General features: G+C 40.7%; 1 protein-coding gene across 1 annotated transcript; it reads left to right on the top strand.

Moving 5' to 3' along the window:
- Positions 1 to 9,468: 9,468 nt before the first annotated feature.
- Positions 9,469 to 18,481, top strand: LOC116728653 (calpain-5-like). The gene is made up of 13 exons (XM_032576925.1): positions 9,469 to 9,732; positions 10,440 to 10,622; positions 12,001 to 12,132; positions 12,688 to 12,884; positions 13,790 to 13,982; positions 14,079 to 14,269; positions 14,786 to 14,863; positions 14,945 to 15,140; positions 15,237 to 15,359; positions 15,987 to 16,189; positions 16,514 to 16,635; positions 16,709 to 16,845; positions 17,448 to 18,481. Exons 2-13 carry the CDS (start codon positions 10,464 to 10,466, stop codon positions 17,628 to 17,630), a joined length of 1,914 nt encoding a protein of 637 aa, XP_032432816.1. The 5' UTR covers positions 9,469 to 9,732; positions 10,440 to 10,463; the 3' UTR covers positions 17,631 to 18,481.
- Positions 18,482 to 18,520: the final 39 nt, after the last annotated feature.

Below are 18,520 nucleotides of genomic sequence, written 5' to 3'. Positions count from 1 at the left end.
ATGTATCAACTGGTATCAACTTTTGCAAATTGGTATTTCCTATTTCGGACTCTGGCTCCGCCCCCATGCTGACGTAGAGCAATCCTTCCCCAATTATTCCCCAGCCTTTGTCAGCAATCATGGTCCTGAATCATGTGTAACTCATTTTATTTATGATTTTAACTAAATTGGCAACATGGCAACACATTGGCAACATTACTGTTCAGCTCACCTTAATTTTAGTGGGAACAATGTGCTTGTGCTTTTGATGCGCGAATCCGGTTAATGCGGGGTTGCAGTCCAGGAAAATCCAAACTTTAAGTAGTCGTTGTCATACTTCCTCTTTTTTCTACTTACGCCAGAGCTTGTCTCCCCTGCCTTTTTCTTTACTAAAAATGTGTCCATTCTTTCTCTCACATCAGTAGACAGCAAGCAGATAGCTTCTTTTCCGGTTTATTTTTTCCCTCGCACCGCGCCTCCCCTAAAGTGCTCTGGCGCCCCCTAGGGGAGGCGCGCCTCACACTTTGAAAACCGCCGGTCTAGGACAATCACAGTTTTGTCAGGATTGTGAAACGAAGCCCAATAAAGACTTTGGGAGAGATTCAGAAGGTGTAGACAACCACTGGAGTCTCAAGAGACATACAAAGTTAAATTCAATTTGAATTCAAGAATACATTATTGATCCTAAAATTAAGTAAAATATGGTTAAATATCATGTTATTCAAGGTTCTTCAAATGGTTGTTAGGAAGGATCTTTTGTAGCAGTCTGCATTACAGCAAACTTGATGAAGCCTCTGACTGAAGACTCTTAGTCGTAAAGTAATCTGACAACATCATGAGCGTCATACTTGGGATATAAAGTTGCCCAGTTGCCTTTATAGATGAAAATACATTTTGACTTTAATTTGGGAATTAAGGTCCCAGAACATAAAGGAAAAGTGTGGAGGCACAGAATCGACCGTGCTTGAAGTCCAGTGTGAAGTTTATTCCACAGTCAGAGAGGATTTGGACAGCAACGCCATCTGCTGTTCATGTCCACTTTGTTTTTATCAAATATAAAGTCAGCAAAGCCATCTACCAGGGAATTTACTGCACTGCTGTCAGCTTAGTCCACTTTATAATTCAACCAGGTCAAATTCATCCAAACCAGTTTTTGTCTGGTTTGGTCTAAATTCAGTTTAAATCAATTCAATTCATTTGAACAAAAAATACTTAGATTCAGATCCAGTCACAATTTTAGTTCATCACTGTTACAAACTGATTAGTGGATATAAATTAAGCCCATCTGATTGTTGATTTACCAACAATTTCTACATCTAAAGCACGGGGCGACTGTGGTGGAGAACAACTCCCTTTCAACAGGAAGGAACAGCAGTATGAGCGTTGTGACTGTACTGTGATCGGCTGAGGGTTGAGAGGACAGAGCAGACAGAAGCACAGGTCCAGGATTACAGTCAGAGCCGTAGGCGTAGGAACCGGGGAGAACTGGAGGGGACATTATAGTACCCTAGACCGTTACTTGGTCTCTGACACTAACGACAATAAACGCAGGTAATATACTTGAAAACAAGGTAAAAACATTGTCCGTTAGAATGGATGAAAAATGTTTAGATACTTAAATAGCACATTTTTACAAGAAAATTGTCTAGCATAAGCTAAAGCTAATGTTAGCCACAAAGTTTAAAGAAAGTAAAACTCACCTTCGTATCTGTGTATAACGAGGCGAACATGTTAAAACCTTTCTCCAGCTTATTGTCGGGGCTTCGGATCGATGTACATCATTAATTGTTACCTTGGACAAGCCCTGCAAACGCCCAGTGTAAAGAGCCTTTTTCAATAGATCGGAAAAGATTGAGCCGCTTTGCCCCGAACGCGGAAGCTGAGGTGCAAAGAGCCCAACAGTTCAGAGTTTCTCATAAATCCTTTATTGTCACTATTTAAATATCATATTCATTGTTCCAGGTAGGGGAAGCCGTGCTTTGCTGCATTTTACAATGAACTTAAGTTTTATATCCAGACTATCAAAGACAGAAAATAGCTATTAAAACTATTGAACTCTGTACTGCTTTGAATGAACAGTTGGGAACCGAAGCCCCGTAGCTTTTTCTTCATCTTGAATATATTTATCTGGATTTGTTTTTTTTCTGGAGGCAGAACAAATGTTTCACTCTGTCGTTGTACAGTGTGTCTGTGAATAAAGTTTTAAAAAAAAACATCCCCCCCTCCCCCACACCCAACAGACTTCTTGTGGCTTTGATGTCACAGTGATGTCACTCATCCTGTCTATGACATCACTGGCGGCTGCCTTTGTATTGCCAGATTCCACAGAGAAATTCATTTGCAGTCTGAACCAGAGAGCAAAGATGGAAGAGGATCATTTTTTGTTGACAAAAATAAACAATTTAGAGAAGAACCGCAGCAAGCTGCAGGAGGAGAACCAAGAGCTTCAGAAAACCGTAGAAAGTCTGAAGATTAAACTAGAGCGACTAAACAGAACGGACAAGACACACAACTGGCAAGAGGAAAATAACTTACTTCTAAAATCAAATGCATTTTACAAAAAACAAATCAGAAAAACTCATCTGGACCTGGAGGAAAAAAATGCAAGTATAAACCAACTAAGATGTGATAATGAAGCCAAATTAAGAATAACACTTAAACTGGAAGAGGACCGGAAAAAACAGAGAAACACTGCAGCGGACAAATTAAGAGAAAAAACAGAAAAACTCGAGTGGCTAGAGAGAGAAAATGAAGAGTTAAATAAAGAGATTGTAGCGCTGAAGATTAAAAATGACAGGATCAAATCCAGGGTGGCGGAAAAAAGCAGAGATGTCCAGCAAAGGGAAGAACCAGTCAGGGTAAATATCCAGGAAGAGGAACTATCAGCATGTCAGAAAGCAGGGAGAATTTTTATGCATTTGTACCATTCAAGTACGTTGGCGTATTGGGTGCCACCCTGGGTTTTTTTTTAACAGAAAAGGATATTTTGGGTTGCTGGAAACAGGATGTTTGTGGGATAGTGATGCGTTTAAAATTGTAATTGTTTAAAATGGGTGAAAATAGCAGGAAGTGGAGAGAAGTGTTTCAATATGTGTTCGTTTAATTTCTTTTATAAATGAATTCATTTAAATTGTCCGGAATGGTAGAAAAATAACTGCAGTACTGGAGAATACACAGCAGATGGCGGCATAGCAACCTCGCCATTAACAACCATTGAACGAATTACTGCTTTATATTTCAACAGTAAATGTAAATCAAAAGATTAACAGCAGTGAAAATATTGGGAGTGTGTTGAAGGGCAGGTCCCTGATAAAATACAAAATATCTGAATAAATGGATAGTAAAGTACAGGTTAAAAGGTTAATTAAATACTAAAATAGAACTAGAACTATAGGATAAAATAAAAAACTAAAGAAGCAGCCAAGAAATTAAGGAAACAGAAGATTGTGATAACAGTGTGTTGGCAAATAAATAGATGACTAAATGAAACACTAACTAAATAAATACAGGAATAAGTAGATGAATATAATAAATAAAAAAATATCTAAAAACTGGAACAAAAGTCATAAAGGAAAACAAGTAACAGACAGGAATGTGAAACACAAGAAAGGGGAATATGAAAGTTTTTTTAAGAAGGAAAAGGATGAGGAAACTTTAAACAGTTAAAGTTTCATAGAAAGAAAAATAATGATGAAAACTACTAGCTCATGGTTTGCAGGAATTAATAAACTGAGTAGTAGGTTTGGTAAGTAGGCACATGTGGTGATTTAGAAATAAGGAGAAAGGCAAGGAGCAAGTGAGTCAAAGTAAGAGAATGGAAAGATGATTTGAACAAATATCAAATAAAATGATTGTTGTGTTCAAGTTACTCTCATAGCAGTTTGGAAGAACTTAATAACAGGAAATAGAAAATAGATCTTATAGAGAAACAGCTAAAATGCTTTGCATGGTCCAAAGGATGTTTATAAAAATCTGAGTAATAATTATGTAGAATTATAAGAATTAAAATATTAGATAAGAATGTTAATTATTCTTTGCGCAGATTAAAAAAAAAAACAAGCTGCAGCTGATTCTGGACATCTTAACATTCTTTTAATAATGAACAAAACTTTATTAAGATAGAGAAATATTAAATCTACAGGACTTACTTTTAATTGATTCAGTGAAACTAAAACTAACTCTCTTGGTAAATAGTCATTGATCAAACAGAGGAACACATAGCCTTCATGGATTTCAAATGCACCATTAGCTCTGCTCCTAAAACCTTTATTTTTATTGCCAATATAAAACAAAAACAAATGTTTGCAGTCCACTTTAAAGAATCCAAAACAGATTACAGTTTCTCTGGCTACAAGATCAATGTACCAATGGGCTCTTTGCACCTGCTGCGCTGACGTCACGTGCTCATTCATCCGACACATTATCAGAGTCAAACTGTGTTTGCTGCAGCCAGGGCCGCAACTACATATTTTTGAGGTGGATGCGAACATCATCATTGTAGGCTAGCTTAAGCTAACCTGAATATTTACAACTCTCTTGTTGATACACGGACATTTCTTACCTTCTGTCTTTCAACCACTTTGAAAAGCTTTTCTTCGTCTCTCCAACATCTTTATCCTTCCCCCTCTTCCGTTTTCTGTTTTGGGCCCCGGAGTTTTTTCTGCGCCCCATCTTTAGCTCCCTGTTGTCGAGGGATTATTACAAATTTAAAAGAAAACAAAACGCGCCTCAGCCGCTGCCCAAGCTGCCTGTATGGGAGGGGGGCGCCTAATCAGTGCTGTTCCTCTGTTATTGATCATTTCATACACAAACAGCTGTTAAGTACATAAAATGCTGACTATATAAAAAAAATTCCCCACATCGTTTTTGCGCCCCCTCTAGTGCAGCGCCCCTATGCGTTGCATACACTGCATAGCCACCTTTTGCGCCACTGACTGTGGAATAAACTTCACACTGGACTTCAAGCACGGTCGATTCTGTGCCTCTCCACTTTTCCTTTAGGTTCTGGGACCTTAATTCCCAAATTAAAGTCAAAATATATTTTCATCTATAAATGCAACTGGGCAGCTTTATATCCCAAGTATGACGCTCATGATGTTGTCAGGATTACTTTACGACTAAGAGTCGTGGCTATTATTAGCCCTTTCATGCATAGTGGTCACTACAGTGGACAGCTATCTAAAAGCCATTTTCTTGTGCTTCCTGTGGATTTTTATGTTATAAATGCACACAGACCACTGAAGTGGACACTAATGCATCATAAAATATACCATCAACTACTGGCCATCAACTGCAAATGCAAGAAATTATTTTTGTTAAATACAATATGGCCGACAGACAAAAAAGCATGAGAACAGACCCGGTCCCTCCAGAACTTGCCTCCCCTGCCTTTTTCTTTACTAAAAATGTGTCCATTCTTTCTCTCACATCAGTAGACAGCAAGCAGATAGCTTCTTTTCCGGTTTATTTTTTCCCTCGCACCGCGCCTCCCCTAAAGTGCTCTGGCGCCCCCTAGGGGAGGCGCGCCTCACACTTTGAAAACCGCCGCTTTAAATCATTACTCAGCCGTTTTGTTTGTTTTGTACGTGACAAACACTGTTTGTTTGTCGGGGTTTGCGCTACTTCCGCATGAGGGCTGAGCCAAGTTTTTTTTTTTTCCCCTCGCGCAAGTTCTTCTACTTCTACAAAAAAATATATTTTGTAGCACAATGCGTCGCCCCCTACTGGCTATTTCACAAAATGCCAGTTTAGGCAAATACGCCTCCTGTCTTTCAAAAGGAAAATTAAGAAAAATTAAGCTTCTGTCCTGGGAAAACTCTACCGGAATATATTTATCCGTGAAAAAGAAGAGAAATTCATCTTCTGATTCTCCTTAGTTATAGCAATCATAACAATACTCTTCTTAGGATTAAACACGATCCTAAAAAGAGGATCATGTCCAGTAGCTGTGGTGTCAAACTGGACACCACATCATAACTCAGACCCTGCGTAACTGCTACAAGCCAACACTGTAGGGATAAATAAGAATGACCATGAAATAGCAAAGAAGCAACAAGTACAATCATTCTTTCAGTGTAACTTTATTTAAATTTTTTCCTGCCTCTCACAATCACTTTGGTGAATTTCTCACAACAGAATTGAAATTCACAAAACTACTTGCATTCATGGTGTCACTGGCGCACATCAAAAAAGCATGTTCTTATATCTTTCAACAAGTTTTCCTTTTTCTGCATTTTAATTGCTTTTGTCACGTTGATCAAACGGTATCGTAGGGTTAGGGAAGGGTCTCTCGACCGGCACAACATTTAAGGATAATTTCTTATAAAAATGCAAATTGCTTGAACAAGTTGTCATAATATATCAATCATATTAATTTTCATAAGACTTTTTTTTCTAAATCTGTCCTTAACAGCAGTGCCTGTACAGTTTTCATTTAGGAGATTGTCTGATGTATGTCCCTATTGCTGCTTTAGTTTTCTTTCTGTTTCCATAGTTTACATCAAAATATCCCTCTAGAGCACACTGCTATTTTGGCAACATGACTAATCAATTTGATTCTTATCTGAACTCAATGAAAGAAGAACTTGTCATTCTGAGACACTGACATGTCCGTCCGTCTGTCCGTCCGTCCGTCCGTCCGTCCTTTTCCGCTTTATCCGGGGTCGGGTCTCGGGGGTAGCATCTTCAGTAGGGAGGCCAACTGGCTCCTCTTGATGTGAAGGAGCAGCGGCTCTACTCTGATTCCCTCCTGGATGACTGAGCTTCTCACACTATCTCTAAGGGAGAGCCCAGCCACCCTATGGAGAAAACCCATTTCGGCCGCTAGTATACGCAATCCCGTTCTTTTGGTCATGACCCAAAGCTCATGACCATAGATGAGGGTGGGAACGTAGATCGACCGGTAAATCGAGAGCTTCGCTTTTTGGCTCAGCTCTCTCTTCACCACGACAGACCGGTATGGTGCTCGCTTCACGGCAGACGCTGCGCCAATCCGTCTGTCGATCTCCCGCTCCCTTCTTCCCTCATTCGTGAACAAGATCCCGAGATACTTGAACTCCTCCACTTGGGGCAGGACCCCCCTCCCCTCCCCCGACCTGGAGAAGACCATGGCCTCGGATTTGGAGGCACTGAGCCTCATCCCAGCCGCTTCACACTCGGCTGCAAACCACTCCAGCAAGAACTGCAGATCATGACCCGATGAAGCCAAAAGGACCACATCATCTGCAAAAAGCAGAGATGAGATCCTAAGGCCACCAAATCGGATCCCCTCAACACCTTGGCTGCGCCTAGAAATTCTGTCCATGAAAGTAATGAACAGAATCAGTGACAAAGGGCAGCCCTGGTGGAGTCCAACTCTCACCGGGATCGAGCCAGACTTACTTCCGGAAATGCAGACCACACTCCGACACCGGTCATACAGGGACCTGACAGCCCGTATCAAAAGGCCCAGTACCCCATACTCCCGGAGAACCCCCTCACAGGGCTCCCCGAGGGACAAGGTCGAACGCCTTCTCCAAGTCTACAAAACACATGTAGACTGGTTGGGCGAACTCCCATGCACCCTCCAGGACCCTCCTGAGGGTGTAGAGCTGATCCAGTGTTCCATGACCCGGACGAAAACCACACTGCTCTTCCTGAATCCGAGGTTCGACTATCCGACGGACCCTCCTCTCCAGGACCCCTGAATAGAAGTTGCCAGGGAGGCGTAAGAATATGACACCCTCCAGTCCCCCTTTTTGAACAGGGGGACCACCACCCCAGTCTGCCAATCCAGGGGAACTGCCCCCAATGTCCATGCAATATTGCAGAGTTGCATCAGCCAACATAACCCTACAACATCTAGAGCCTTAAGGAACACCGGGTGAATTTCAACCAGGGCCTTGCTACCTATGAGCTTTTTAACCACCTTGGCGACCTCGTCCCCAGAGATTTGAGAGCCCAACCCAGAGTCCCCAGGCTCAGCTTCCTTGATGGAAGGCATGTTGGTGGGATTGAGGAGGTCTTCGAAGTATTCTGCCCATCAGCCTACAATGTCCCAAGTTGAGGTCAGCAGCACACCATCCCCACAATAGACAGTGTTGGCACTGTACTGCTTCCCCCTCCTGAGATGCCGGATGGTGGACCAGAATCGCCTCGAAGCCGTGCGGAAGTCTTTCTCCATGGCCTCTCCAAACTTCTCCCACGCCCGAGTTTTTGCCTCAGTAACAACCCGAGCTGCATGCCGCTTCGCCTGCCAGTACCCATCAGCTGCTTCCGGAGTCCCACAGGCCAAAAAGGCCCGATAGGACTCCTTCTTCAGCCTGACGGCATCCCTCACCGAAGGTGTCCACCAATGGGTTCGAGGGTTGCCGCCGCGACAGGCACTGACAACCTTGCGGCCACAGCTCCGATCGGCGGCCTCGACAAGGGAGGCACGGAACATGGTCCACTCAGACTCAATGTCCCCCACCTCCCCCGGGACGTGTTCGAAGTTTTGCCGGAGATGGGAGTTAAAGCTCCGTCTCACAGGGGATTCCGCCAGACGTTCCCAGCAGACCCTCACAACACGTTTGGGCCTGCCAGGTCTGACCTGCTTCCTCCCTCACTACCGGAGCCAACTCACCACCAGATAGTGGTCAGTGGACAGCTCCGCACCTCTCTTCACCCGAGTGTCCAAGACATATGGCCACAGATCCGATGAAACGACGACAAAGTCGATCATCAAACTGCGGCCTAGGGTGTCCTGATGCCAAGTGCGCATATGGACACCCTTATGCTTGAACATGGTGTTCGTTATGGACAATCTGTGACGAGCACAGAAGTCCAACAACAGAACACCACTTGAGTTCAGATTGGGAGGGCCGTTCCTCCCAACCATGCCCCTCCAGGTTTAACTGTCATTGCCCACGTGAGCGTTGAAGTCCCCCAGCAGAACAAGGAAGTCCCCAGGAGGAGCACTCTCCAATACCCCCTCTAAGAACTCCAAAGAAGGGTGGGTAATCTGAACTGTCGTTCGGCCCGTAAGCACAAACAACAGTCAGGACCCGCCGCCCCACCCGTAGGCGGAGGGAGCCTACCCTCTCGTTCACCAGGGTAAACCCCAACGTACAGGCACCGAGATGGGGAGCAACAAGTATTCTCACTCCTGCACGACGCCTCTCACCGTGACATGTTCCTTCATACACATATTTAATTTTGAGAGAAAATCTGATCCATGGTGTTTAGCCTGACCAGATCTCTTCACAGTGAAGTTCAGATCGCTGGTGTCTGCCAGTTTGTTTCATTCCCACAGTTAGTTCAATTTATCAGTGGTGCAAAAAAAGATTAAAAATTAAAAATTGATTTAACATAGACAAGCAATAATATTTGTGATGCTAATATTATTGCTAGAAGCTTAAGTTCTGTGTGTTTATAAACCCGATCCAGCAGGTTTCTACCGGTTTTACCTACAAGGGATGTGGGGGTGTTTATTTTCTGTTTCCCCTTCCTTAAACGCTTTCAGAGATCCAATCAGCCGTTTTACATGACACACACTCCCACGCACTGATATAGCCGTCAGTCCAGTTTTCTGACCCTGTTTTTGTTTCCTCACAGTAGCAGAGTAGGAAATCTCATTTCATCTCAAACATTCTGCGCAAGGTGTGATAGAGATCTGTTTTGTGTTGTGGCTCCTGAAGCTGAAGTGTGGACTGACTTGTAAACACCTGACCTGGAGTTTGAGGGAAGATCGAAAGATTCTGGGCTCATCTTCACAAGAATAAGACTTTCCGGTTTGTAAGTATCGCTTTTGAAATGTTTCTGTTCTCCGTCTGTAACTTTTAAGAACATGTTACATAACTTTGGCTTAAGAACTGATTAAAGAGCAGCGTTTGCTGTTTACTGAATCTCAGTTTGATCTTTACTTTAAGTACGTTTTACTTTTTGTTTCTCTTGTTGAAATAAACATGAACATGTCTTTAAACAAATAGTTTTCCCTGATCTTTATGTTGGTTTTTACGTACATCCTGGAAATACTAGGAAGTGAACATGGCGTCACCTGTAACGGCCAGATGAAAAACAAACTTAATTTCCTGAGACTTATTTTCAATATTTTCTGCATTAATATTCCAATAAAGAGAAGAAAATTAAAGTCATGACATAAAAATGGTAAATACCAGGTAAGTCACAATAAACTGTCAATCAAGACTGAATAATTAGTTATCAAGCCACTTCACCGTTCAGGTATGCAGGTAAAATGTCAGCGGTAAGCACATCCAGCATAATGATACTTACGTTGTAGATCCAGCAAAGGAGAAGGTGTCAAATCTTTTCCAATATCATAAACAACATTTTTCATCTGTCCAGACAAACTCAATGAGTCCACTGAGACTCACTCAGGGTCATGGGTCAGTCTGAAGCAGCACAGCAGTCCCACCAAGACTAAATAATTTTTGTTTCCATCCATATAAAGACCAGAATCCTTTGCTGTCTCTCATCTGCAGCTGTGAGGCCTCAGCATCTCCACCATGCCTGTCGCTTATAGGAATCAGCACTATGCTGAGCTGAAGAAGCATCACAACAAAGAGAATCTGTTTGAAGATCCAGAGTTCCCAGCCACCAATTCATCTATTTATTACAAGGACCCCCCTGAAGGAGTTGAAGTTGTGGAGTGGAAACGACCCGGAGTGAGTTTATTCCACACCAGAAATGTTTAAAATGTTTTATGTCTCCATAGATAATTTTTTTTCCCCCTTGTTCTAACAAAATAATGTTCTTGAATGTCCTGAAGAGAGAATCCTAATTTGAACAAATGAAGCAACTCACATGAATTTTACCACTTTTTCTGCTTTCCCGTTACTTTCAGGATTTATTTTAAAATCTGTGCTTTACCAGATGAAGCCAGACACATCATTTCAAAGTAAAAGGAAATGACAAATGTATTTAATCTTTTTTACAAATAAAATCTTATCTTAAAAGTGTGGGATACTTTCTACAAACACTTCTAACTGTAATGACAGCTTTAAGTCTTCGGGGTTTGTCTCCAGGGCCGGCCCAAGCATCCATGGGTCCCTAAACGAAATTTGGTTTTGGGGCCCTCTATTTCTACTAACAATGTAGACTGGCTGCAATCAACAGTCAGACAATTAGATCATTCACACACCTGCTATAAACTTATTGCGTCTCTGACAGTGTTGTTTACATTATATCCTATATGCATGTATCATATAGCTAGTCGATTTATCTGTCCCGATTTCCTGAACTTTGGGAGATCGGTGATCAGCCTGTATTTACATATGAAGCCAATCTTTTCTCCTGATCTAATCAGGCCTGATCTGCATGTCTGCAGTTAACAATATTCAACCCACTGTTGCCAACTCAGTGACTTTCTTCCTATCTTTAGCAACATTTCAGACAAAATAAATTGGTAATGGACAAAATAAAAATCAGCAGGTGAGGCTTTTTAAAGATTGGTAATCGGCTCTAAAAGCTGATTTATTTCTTTGATTAAATAAATTTCTGTAAGGCATAATTGCAATCGCTAAAAATTTTATTCATACCAGGTGACTCTTTCTTACCTGAGAATGTGGACCGGTACCGGGCCGATTCTGTGCCATCAAACAATTTTAAAAGAAGTTTCATGTAACTTAGAAGTTGATGTAAAAATAATGTTTTAGCCACATAAATGATCATGCTCAGCAGCAAACAACATATCTCCAACTGCAGCTTAGAGCAGCTCAGTGATATATTAATGTAGCAGCCATGTATCCTGATGTAAAAACATTTTGCTAGACAAACACTGAGACGTTTTTATTGTTGTCATCAAACGCGGAATGTGATAATGTGTGAAAATATCCAAAAGTATGAACATTTCTTCAAAACCTTGCAAAGAGATTGTTTTTATTATTTTGATTTTGCAGAAAATAATAAGTATTTTTGTTATTTTGTGATTCATAAAGTGTTGGAAAGTTGTGGTCATCCATGACTAACATTTGCCAATGGGGTTACTGATGTATTTCTTTATTAAAGTCACTACCTTTAAAAGAAAACATATATATATTTTAGGAAATATGTGAAAACCCACACCTCTTTGTAGAGGGCATCAGCTCTCATGACTTGAACCAGGGAAGTGAGGGAAACTGCTGGATGGTTGCTGCCTGTGCCTGCCTGGCTTTAAAATCAGACCTCTGGAAGAAGGTGAGTTTATTTAAAATGGTTAAAATAGTCTGCTTTAGCACTTCAAAATATGTATATTACATACAAAATATTTGTATTTAAAAAAAAAAAAAAACCTGCTTAGATTTCTTTGGAAAATATTCAATAGTTTGACTTTAAAACTTGCACATGAAAAGAGACTGGTGGTTTTGTGGGACTTTGGTAACAATTTGTCCCCAAAACTGTGATATGTGGTCATCATTTTGAGAAGTTGACAGAAACTTAACACCAAAGAAGTCCAAGTAGCTACAAGAGAGAAAACTATGTGAATGATCTGTTCCAATAACAATGCAGCTGATTCAGTTTCATTCCTTCAAAATATTTCAACACAACCTCTGTTAATGTAAACCAGACGCAGGTTACCCATAATGCCGTACTTTAAAGATTTAGATTTCTAAATATATATCCAGAAGACGACTGTCCATTCTCTAATCCAATGTTTAAATTCTTTACTACCATCACTTTGGAAGACGTAACGATGTCATCCTGCCAAACTGCGAGACGTTTGGTACATTTATTGTGCTTGATTGTCTCCAGGTAATTCCTGACTGGAAGGAGCAGGAGTGGGATTCAAACTATGCTGGGATTTTCCATTTCCGGTTCTGGATCTTCGGTGAGTGGATAGACGTGGTGATAGACGACCGGCTGCCGACAAGCAACGGAGAGCTCATCTACTGTCAGTCAAAACAAAACAATGAGTTCTGGAGCGCCCTGCTGGAGAAAGCCTACGCCAAGTCAGTAAACCAAATCTGTTCCTCAGCCTCCTGCAAATTCACTGGCAGCCCTGACAAAGCTGCATAGTTTGTCTTAATTTAAATTAATATGTTATTGTGTTTGTAAAGTGTCACTAAAAACTGTGAAAAATCCGTCCTTTAAGCTGAGTACATTAGTTTGATTTGCATAAGAAGTATGTTACTTTTTTAACTCATTCAGAGTAAAACAAAATTTTTAAGTATCAGTCAATAACTTCATGCAAAGACAAGAGAACATGTCATCTAAACAATGCTGTTGTGTCTTATCTTCATGGATTATTTTGCTGAAAGTATTCACTTACACATTCATTCATTAAATCCAGATACACTACTAGAAACATTTGTGAATGAATAGATCAGTACTAGGAGCTCGGAGTGGCATCATGACGCAATGTCACCAGTGTAAAACCTCGATCTAACTCTGCAATCAGCTCTTGGTTTGTTTCTAAGAAATTAGAAACGACAGGAGCTCAGCCACCAAGTGGTAGGCCATGTAAAATCACCGAGCGGAGTCACTTGATCCAGAGGAACCTGCTGCACAGAGGTCACACTTCTCTGAGTCAACAGCTATAGATTTCCACTTCACGTGGTCAACAGATTAGCTCAAGGACAATGTGTAAAGAGATTCAAAGGATTTCCAATGCTTACCAAATGCATCCAACTGTGGCAACAGCAAACACAATACAAAGTGTTGGATTGTGGCCTGGCACCGATTACGCATGGTGCGAGGCCATGCGTACTCGGTGCAGCATGCTGCCACTGGACTCTGGAGCTGTGGAGACATGTTGTCTGCAGTGATGAAACTTAGTTGGTTCTCGTCCGTAACAGAGCCAGCTGTTGCCGCTGACTATCAACTATTCAAATCTCCCTCCTCCCACTGTGCTCAGGCTCTTTGGCTGCTATGAGTCCCTGGATGGAGGCAACACTGGAGATGCTGTGGTGGATTTCAGTGGAGCCGTGGCGGAAGCCATCGACCTGCAGGAAGAGAAATACTACACAGATAAAAAAACACAAGATAAGTTGTTTGATAATCTTCTCAAGGTGTGGGAACACAATGGAATCATCAGCTCCTCCATCAATGTGAGTGACTACAGGTTCCTGCAAGTTTTCTCTGTTTATGTTTCCTCAGAGTCTTTGACCATGTCAAAATTAAACATTTTCGTTGAAATTTCACAGCCGCAAGGATTTGAACTTGAGTCAAGGACGGATAACGGGCTGGTGCGAGGCCATGCGTACTCGGTAACTGACGTGAAACGAGTGCAGTTGAGTCACGGGCTGCGGGCCTACTTCAAGAATGACACCATTCCACTCATCCGCCTGAGAAATCCCTGGGGTAAAATTGAGTGGACAGGAGCGTGGAGTGACAGGTCAGCAGGGGTCATGTGGGAATCATTTTCCTATCACTGAGTTAGGGTTAGCTAACCCCAATCTTTCAGAGCTTTATTCTTACAAAATAATTTGAAAACTAAGTATAGTATGTGTTAGCTGGTAGACAAGAATGTCCTCAGTTTAATGTGGCATATTCATGTTAAAGGTTAAGCAATAGTATTTCCAGAATACCAAAGATATTCAGTAGCTTAGATGACAAGTAGTTTTACAGTGTAATAAGTGTAGGCAAGGAAACAATCTGTTAACAGCAATGCAACCAATCCGGTTACATTTCTTAGGAATAATGCAACACAATCTCTGTCACTTATAAGGAGTCACAGATTATGTATGAATTTACTCTGTAAAGACACAAATGTGAAAACCATTTATTATTTTTTCCATGTTATAGGGTGACACATGTGAAACAGATGTTGTCTAAAGTAAAATACTCTCTGCATCTTTTGAATGCCTCCTGGTAAATAACCACCTTTTTGGCTTTGCTGATTGTTTGTCAGTTCTGTAGAATGGTCAAAGATCGGTGACGCAGAAAGAGGCAATCTTGGCATCACAGTGGCAGACGATGGAGAGTTTTGGTGGGTCTCTGATTACACTCCAGCTATTTAATTTGATTCCTAACTGTTCATTATTGATGCGCTCTCTGATTGGATCAACAGGATGTCATTCACAGACTGGTGCAAGAACTTCACTGATGCGGATATTTGCCATCTAATGAACACCTCACTGATCAGCACTGAGAAGAACTGGAATGAGGCAGTGAACTTTGGGAAATGGACTCGACACAGCAACCCCCTGCTGAACCGCTGCGGCGGTTGTATTAACAACAAGGAGACATTTCTGCAGAACCCGCAGGTACTGACGGCTCTGGAGACTCTGTCCCTCCATCACTGACAGTCTGTCTACTAACTAACAACTAAAAACAAGTTAAAATTTTCTCTTCTCTTCCAGTACTTGTTTGATGTCACCAAAGAATCTGACGAGGTCCTGATCTCACTGCAGCAGAAAGACAGAAGGATCTACAGGAAAGAAGGTCAAGGAGACAATCTAGACATCGGCTTCAGGGTTGTAAAGGTAACACAAAAACAAGGACTCTGCTGTTAAACACAGGTGCATAAATGCAGTGGAAAGCTGTGTTGATTATTTATTTCTATGTACAACAATACACTATATAAAAAGACAAATGTGTTTTTTGTCATTGTTTGATGTGACATAAGAATAAACTTTTCTTGTTTTAAAAAACAAGATCATTTTTACCACATTTTTTCAATTTGTTAAATGCCAGAATAATGACAGAGATCATTTTTAAGGCAATTTGTATTAAAGGTCTAAATACACTAAACTCACTATGCCTTTGGGACATTTTAATTATTGGTAACGTCTGAGTTAATTGGACTCAGATGACTGATAAGACTGGAAATGTGTTCCTCAGTAAGTACTGGTTAGCTACACACTATTACACTAGTTATACTAGTTCCTAACTACTGTTGTTAATCTAATTTGGTGTTCCTTATCCTAAAGTGTTACCCTCTTAAAAAATAAAATTATTTGGAAACCAGTACATCAAGTTATCTGATTTAAGTGACACAAAGAAATAAACTAAAACAAAAGAAAAGGAGCAAATATATTCTAATCATAGTTAAACTACATGCACAGAAATAAGCTGCAGTGGCAAATGTACAACCTGGAGTTCCTTTGCAGGTGGAGGTGAACCGGAAGTATCGCCTGCACAACATGGAGACGCTAAAAAGTATGCACAAGTCCACCTTCCTACCTGCTCGGATGGTGTTCATGAGATGTGAGATGCCAAAGGGCCGATATGTCGTCATCCCGACCACCTTCGATGCTTTCATAGAAGGAGAGTTCATGCTCCGTCTTTACACGGACGTGGACTCCGGCTGCCGGTATGAAGCTGATGGCACAGAAAATTCAAATTCAAATGATTTAAACTAACCTTTGGTTGAACCTGTGGAAATCTAATATTTTGTCTTTGATAAAGCAACATGTATTTCAAAGCCTTGAGGGAAAACAAACTATTTTAAAATGCTGACGTGGACCCTGAATGATGGATTGTATTTTATAGAAGCAACCAAATTGGTTTTTAGCAATTGGAGCAAGATTTGGGTTTTGCTTGGTCTAAAACATGAAATATGTTTAAGTCAGACTGGCTGCCTTTTGATTGAGGTCAGAATATTAAGAAATATGATTCTATCCATGTCTTCCCTCAGGGAGCTAGTGAAGGACAAACCACAGACTAAATGTTGGACTCCGCTTTTTGGATATCCTCAAGTCGTTACCCACATATATGTGGACAGAGCTGAAATCGGTCAGCAAGGAGACCAGGCAGAGGGTAAGAGAACGTTTTTTCAAACTAGTCCTGCTCATTTATAATTCACAGAAATAAAACTAAATGCATCTTTTAGGCATAAACCCATATTTGATCATTTCCTGCGAGAGCCAATCAGTGAAGTCCATCGCCCAGAAGAACTCTTTGATGCCGGCGTTTCAATTTAGCGCCATTTTCTTCAGGAAGAAGGTCAGAGAGCCCCTAACAGTGCAGGTAAGTTGAAAAATCAGTCAAGTGACAGTGATTAGTCCCAGATAGATTGGTGGGGCTGGTATTTACTGCCCAGGCTTACAGTTGTGCTTTTAGTCATTTACTATTGTTAGAGCTGAAAAAACACCAAAAGGCAGGAAAAAAGACTTTAAATGAAAACAAAGCAGAGTCAGGATTTCTCTAAACAACATAAATGGTAAATTGAAAGGCTTTCCCTATACATATTTAAATAAACTAAATGATAATGACACTTTTGTAAGAAAAACTAAAACAAATGTACACAAGTTTTGGCAAACCTGGTAAAGATGTGTGAAAACCCCACAAATAGATATTTAATTTATGTAACAATAATGCTTCCAGCACATCACTGTGGCAAAGTAATAAACTAATTTATTCAATATATACTATATATTCAAAAACACTGTAGACCTGGGAAGGAAGGGCTAAACATGCAACACTTCCACTACAGCACAGTATGTCATTTTTACACATTATGTAATTAAATTAGTTTGTCTATTAATTGCAGCCTGGGCAAAAGTTTCTGTTCTAACACAACAAATCACCTCCTGTGTTATTTGCTACTGAACCTGTCTGGTCTTTTCCAGTTGTGGAGCGATGACCTTGGATCGGACAAATTCTTAGGGCAGGTCACGCTGTCCGGGAGGCCTGATGACGTCTCTCACCCTCAGCAGCTCCAGCTGAAGAATAAAGGCAGTAAGGAGGCGGACAATATGCCCGGAAAAATCGCCCTGAGGATCCTCACTTCAGACGAGCTGACGGCCTTATAATGAGACGGCGCCTTCATCAACATTTAAAACATACAGTATCTTTGTGTGTTGTCAATGAACCAAAACAGCTCAAGCACTGTCCACGTTGAGTTAATTTTTTAGAAAGTTAGGAGGAAACAAGATGATTCTGACCAGATTTTGGGTTCATTTTTTGATTTCTTATTATTCTTATTAAACATGAGTAACCTTACTTTTAAAATCGCAGCAAGATGTAGAGAAACTCCACTATTAGTTTATAAATCTAGAACAAACTTAGGAAGTACCACCAACTTTATAGAATCAGACATGGAGAATCAACATTTAGCTTTATATTGTGCAAATCTAGAACTCAACCTAGAACAACTGGAACCAACATTTAGTTTTGGACCTCACTAATCTTAAAAAAACATGGAGAACCAACATCTATTTTTATCAGAACAAGAATCCAGAGAAATCCCTACCAGTTTATATGGACGACTTATTCTTACTCTTATTAAACATGGAGCCAATATGTAATTTTATACTTTTAAATTTTTGTCTTTCTTTTGGTTTTGTTTGCATTTCCTTCTAATTCATGTAAAGCACTTTGAACTGCCTTGATGCTGAAAATGTGATATAAAAAATACTTTACCTTCTTTTTATAAACATGTTCTAGTTTGACTACTATGTATTTTTGGGAATAATTTCTTCATGAAACTATACTGTGAATAAAACTGAAGTCAGTGACATTAAAACTTGATGCAAATACGCCATTACCCATTAAAAAATATGCATGCACCATCTTTTGTATCGCTTTTACCAACAAAGCAGGTGATGCTTTGTTGGTAAAATTATGCAAGTATGACAACTTAAAAATAAATGTATTCTCCAGACTCTTGTTTTTCCTCCTCTTTTTATTTTCAGTCCAGTTC

This window comes from Xiphophorus hellerii, chromosome 11 (genome assembly GCF_003331165.1).
Source record: "Xiphophorus hellerii strain 12219 chromosome 11, Xiphophorus_hellerii-4.1, whole genome shotgun sequence".
In the NCBI taxonomy this organism is placed as follows: domain Eukaryota; kingdom Metazoa; phylum Chordata; class Actinopteri; order Cyprinodontiformes; family Poeciliidae; genus Xiphophorus; species Xiphophorus hellerii.
Note: the sequence above shows the minus strand (reverse complement) of the source record. Positions and strands in the feature narration are given on the sequence as shown.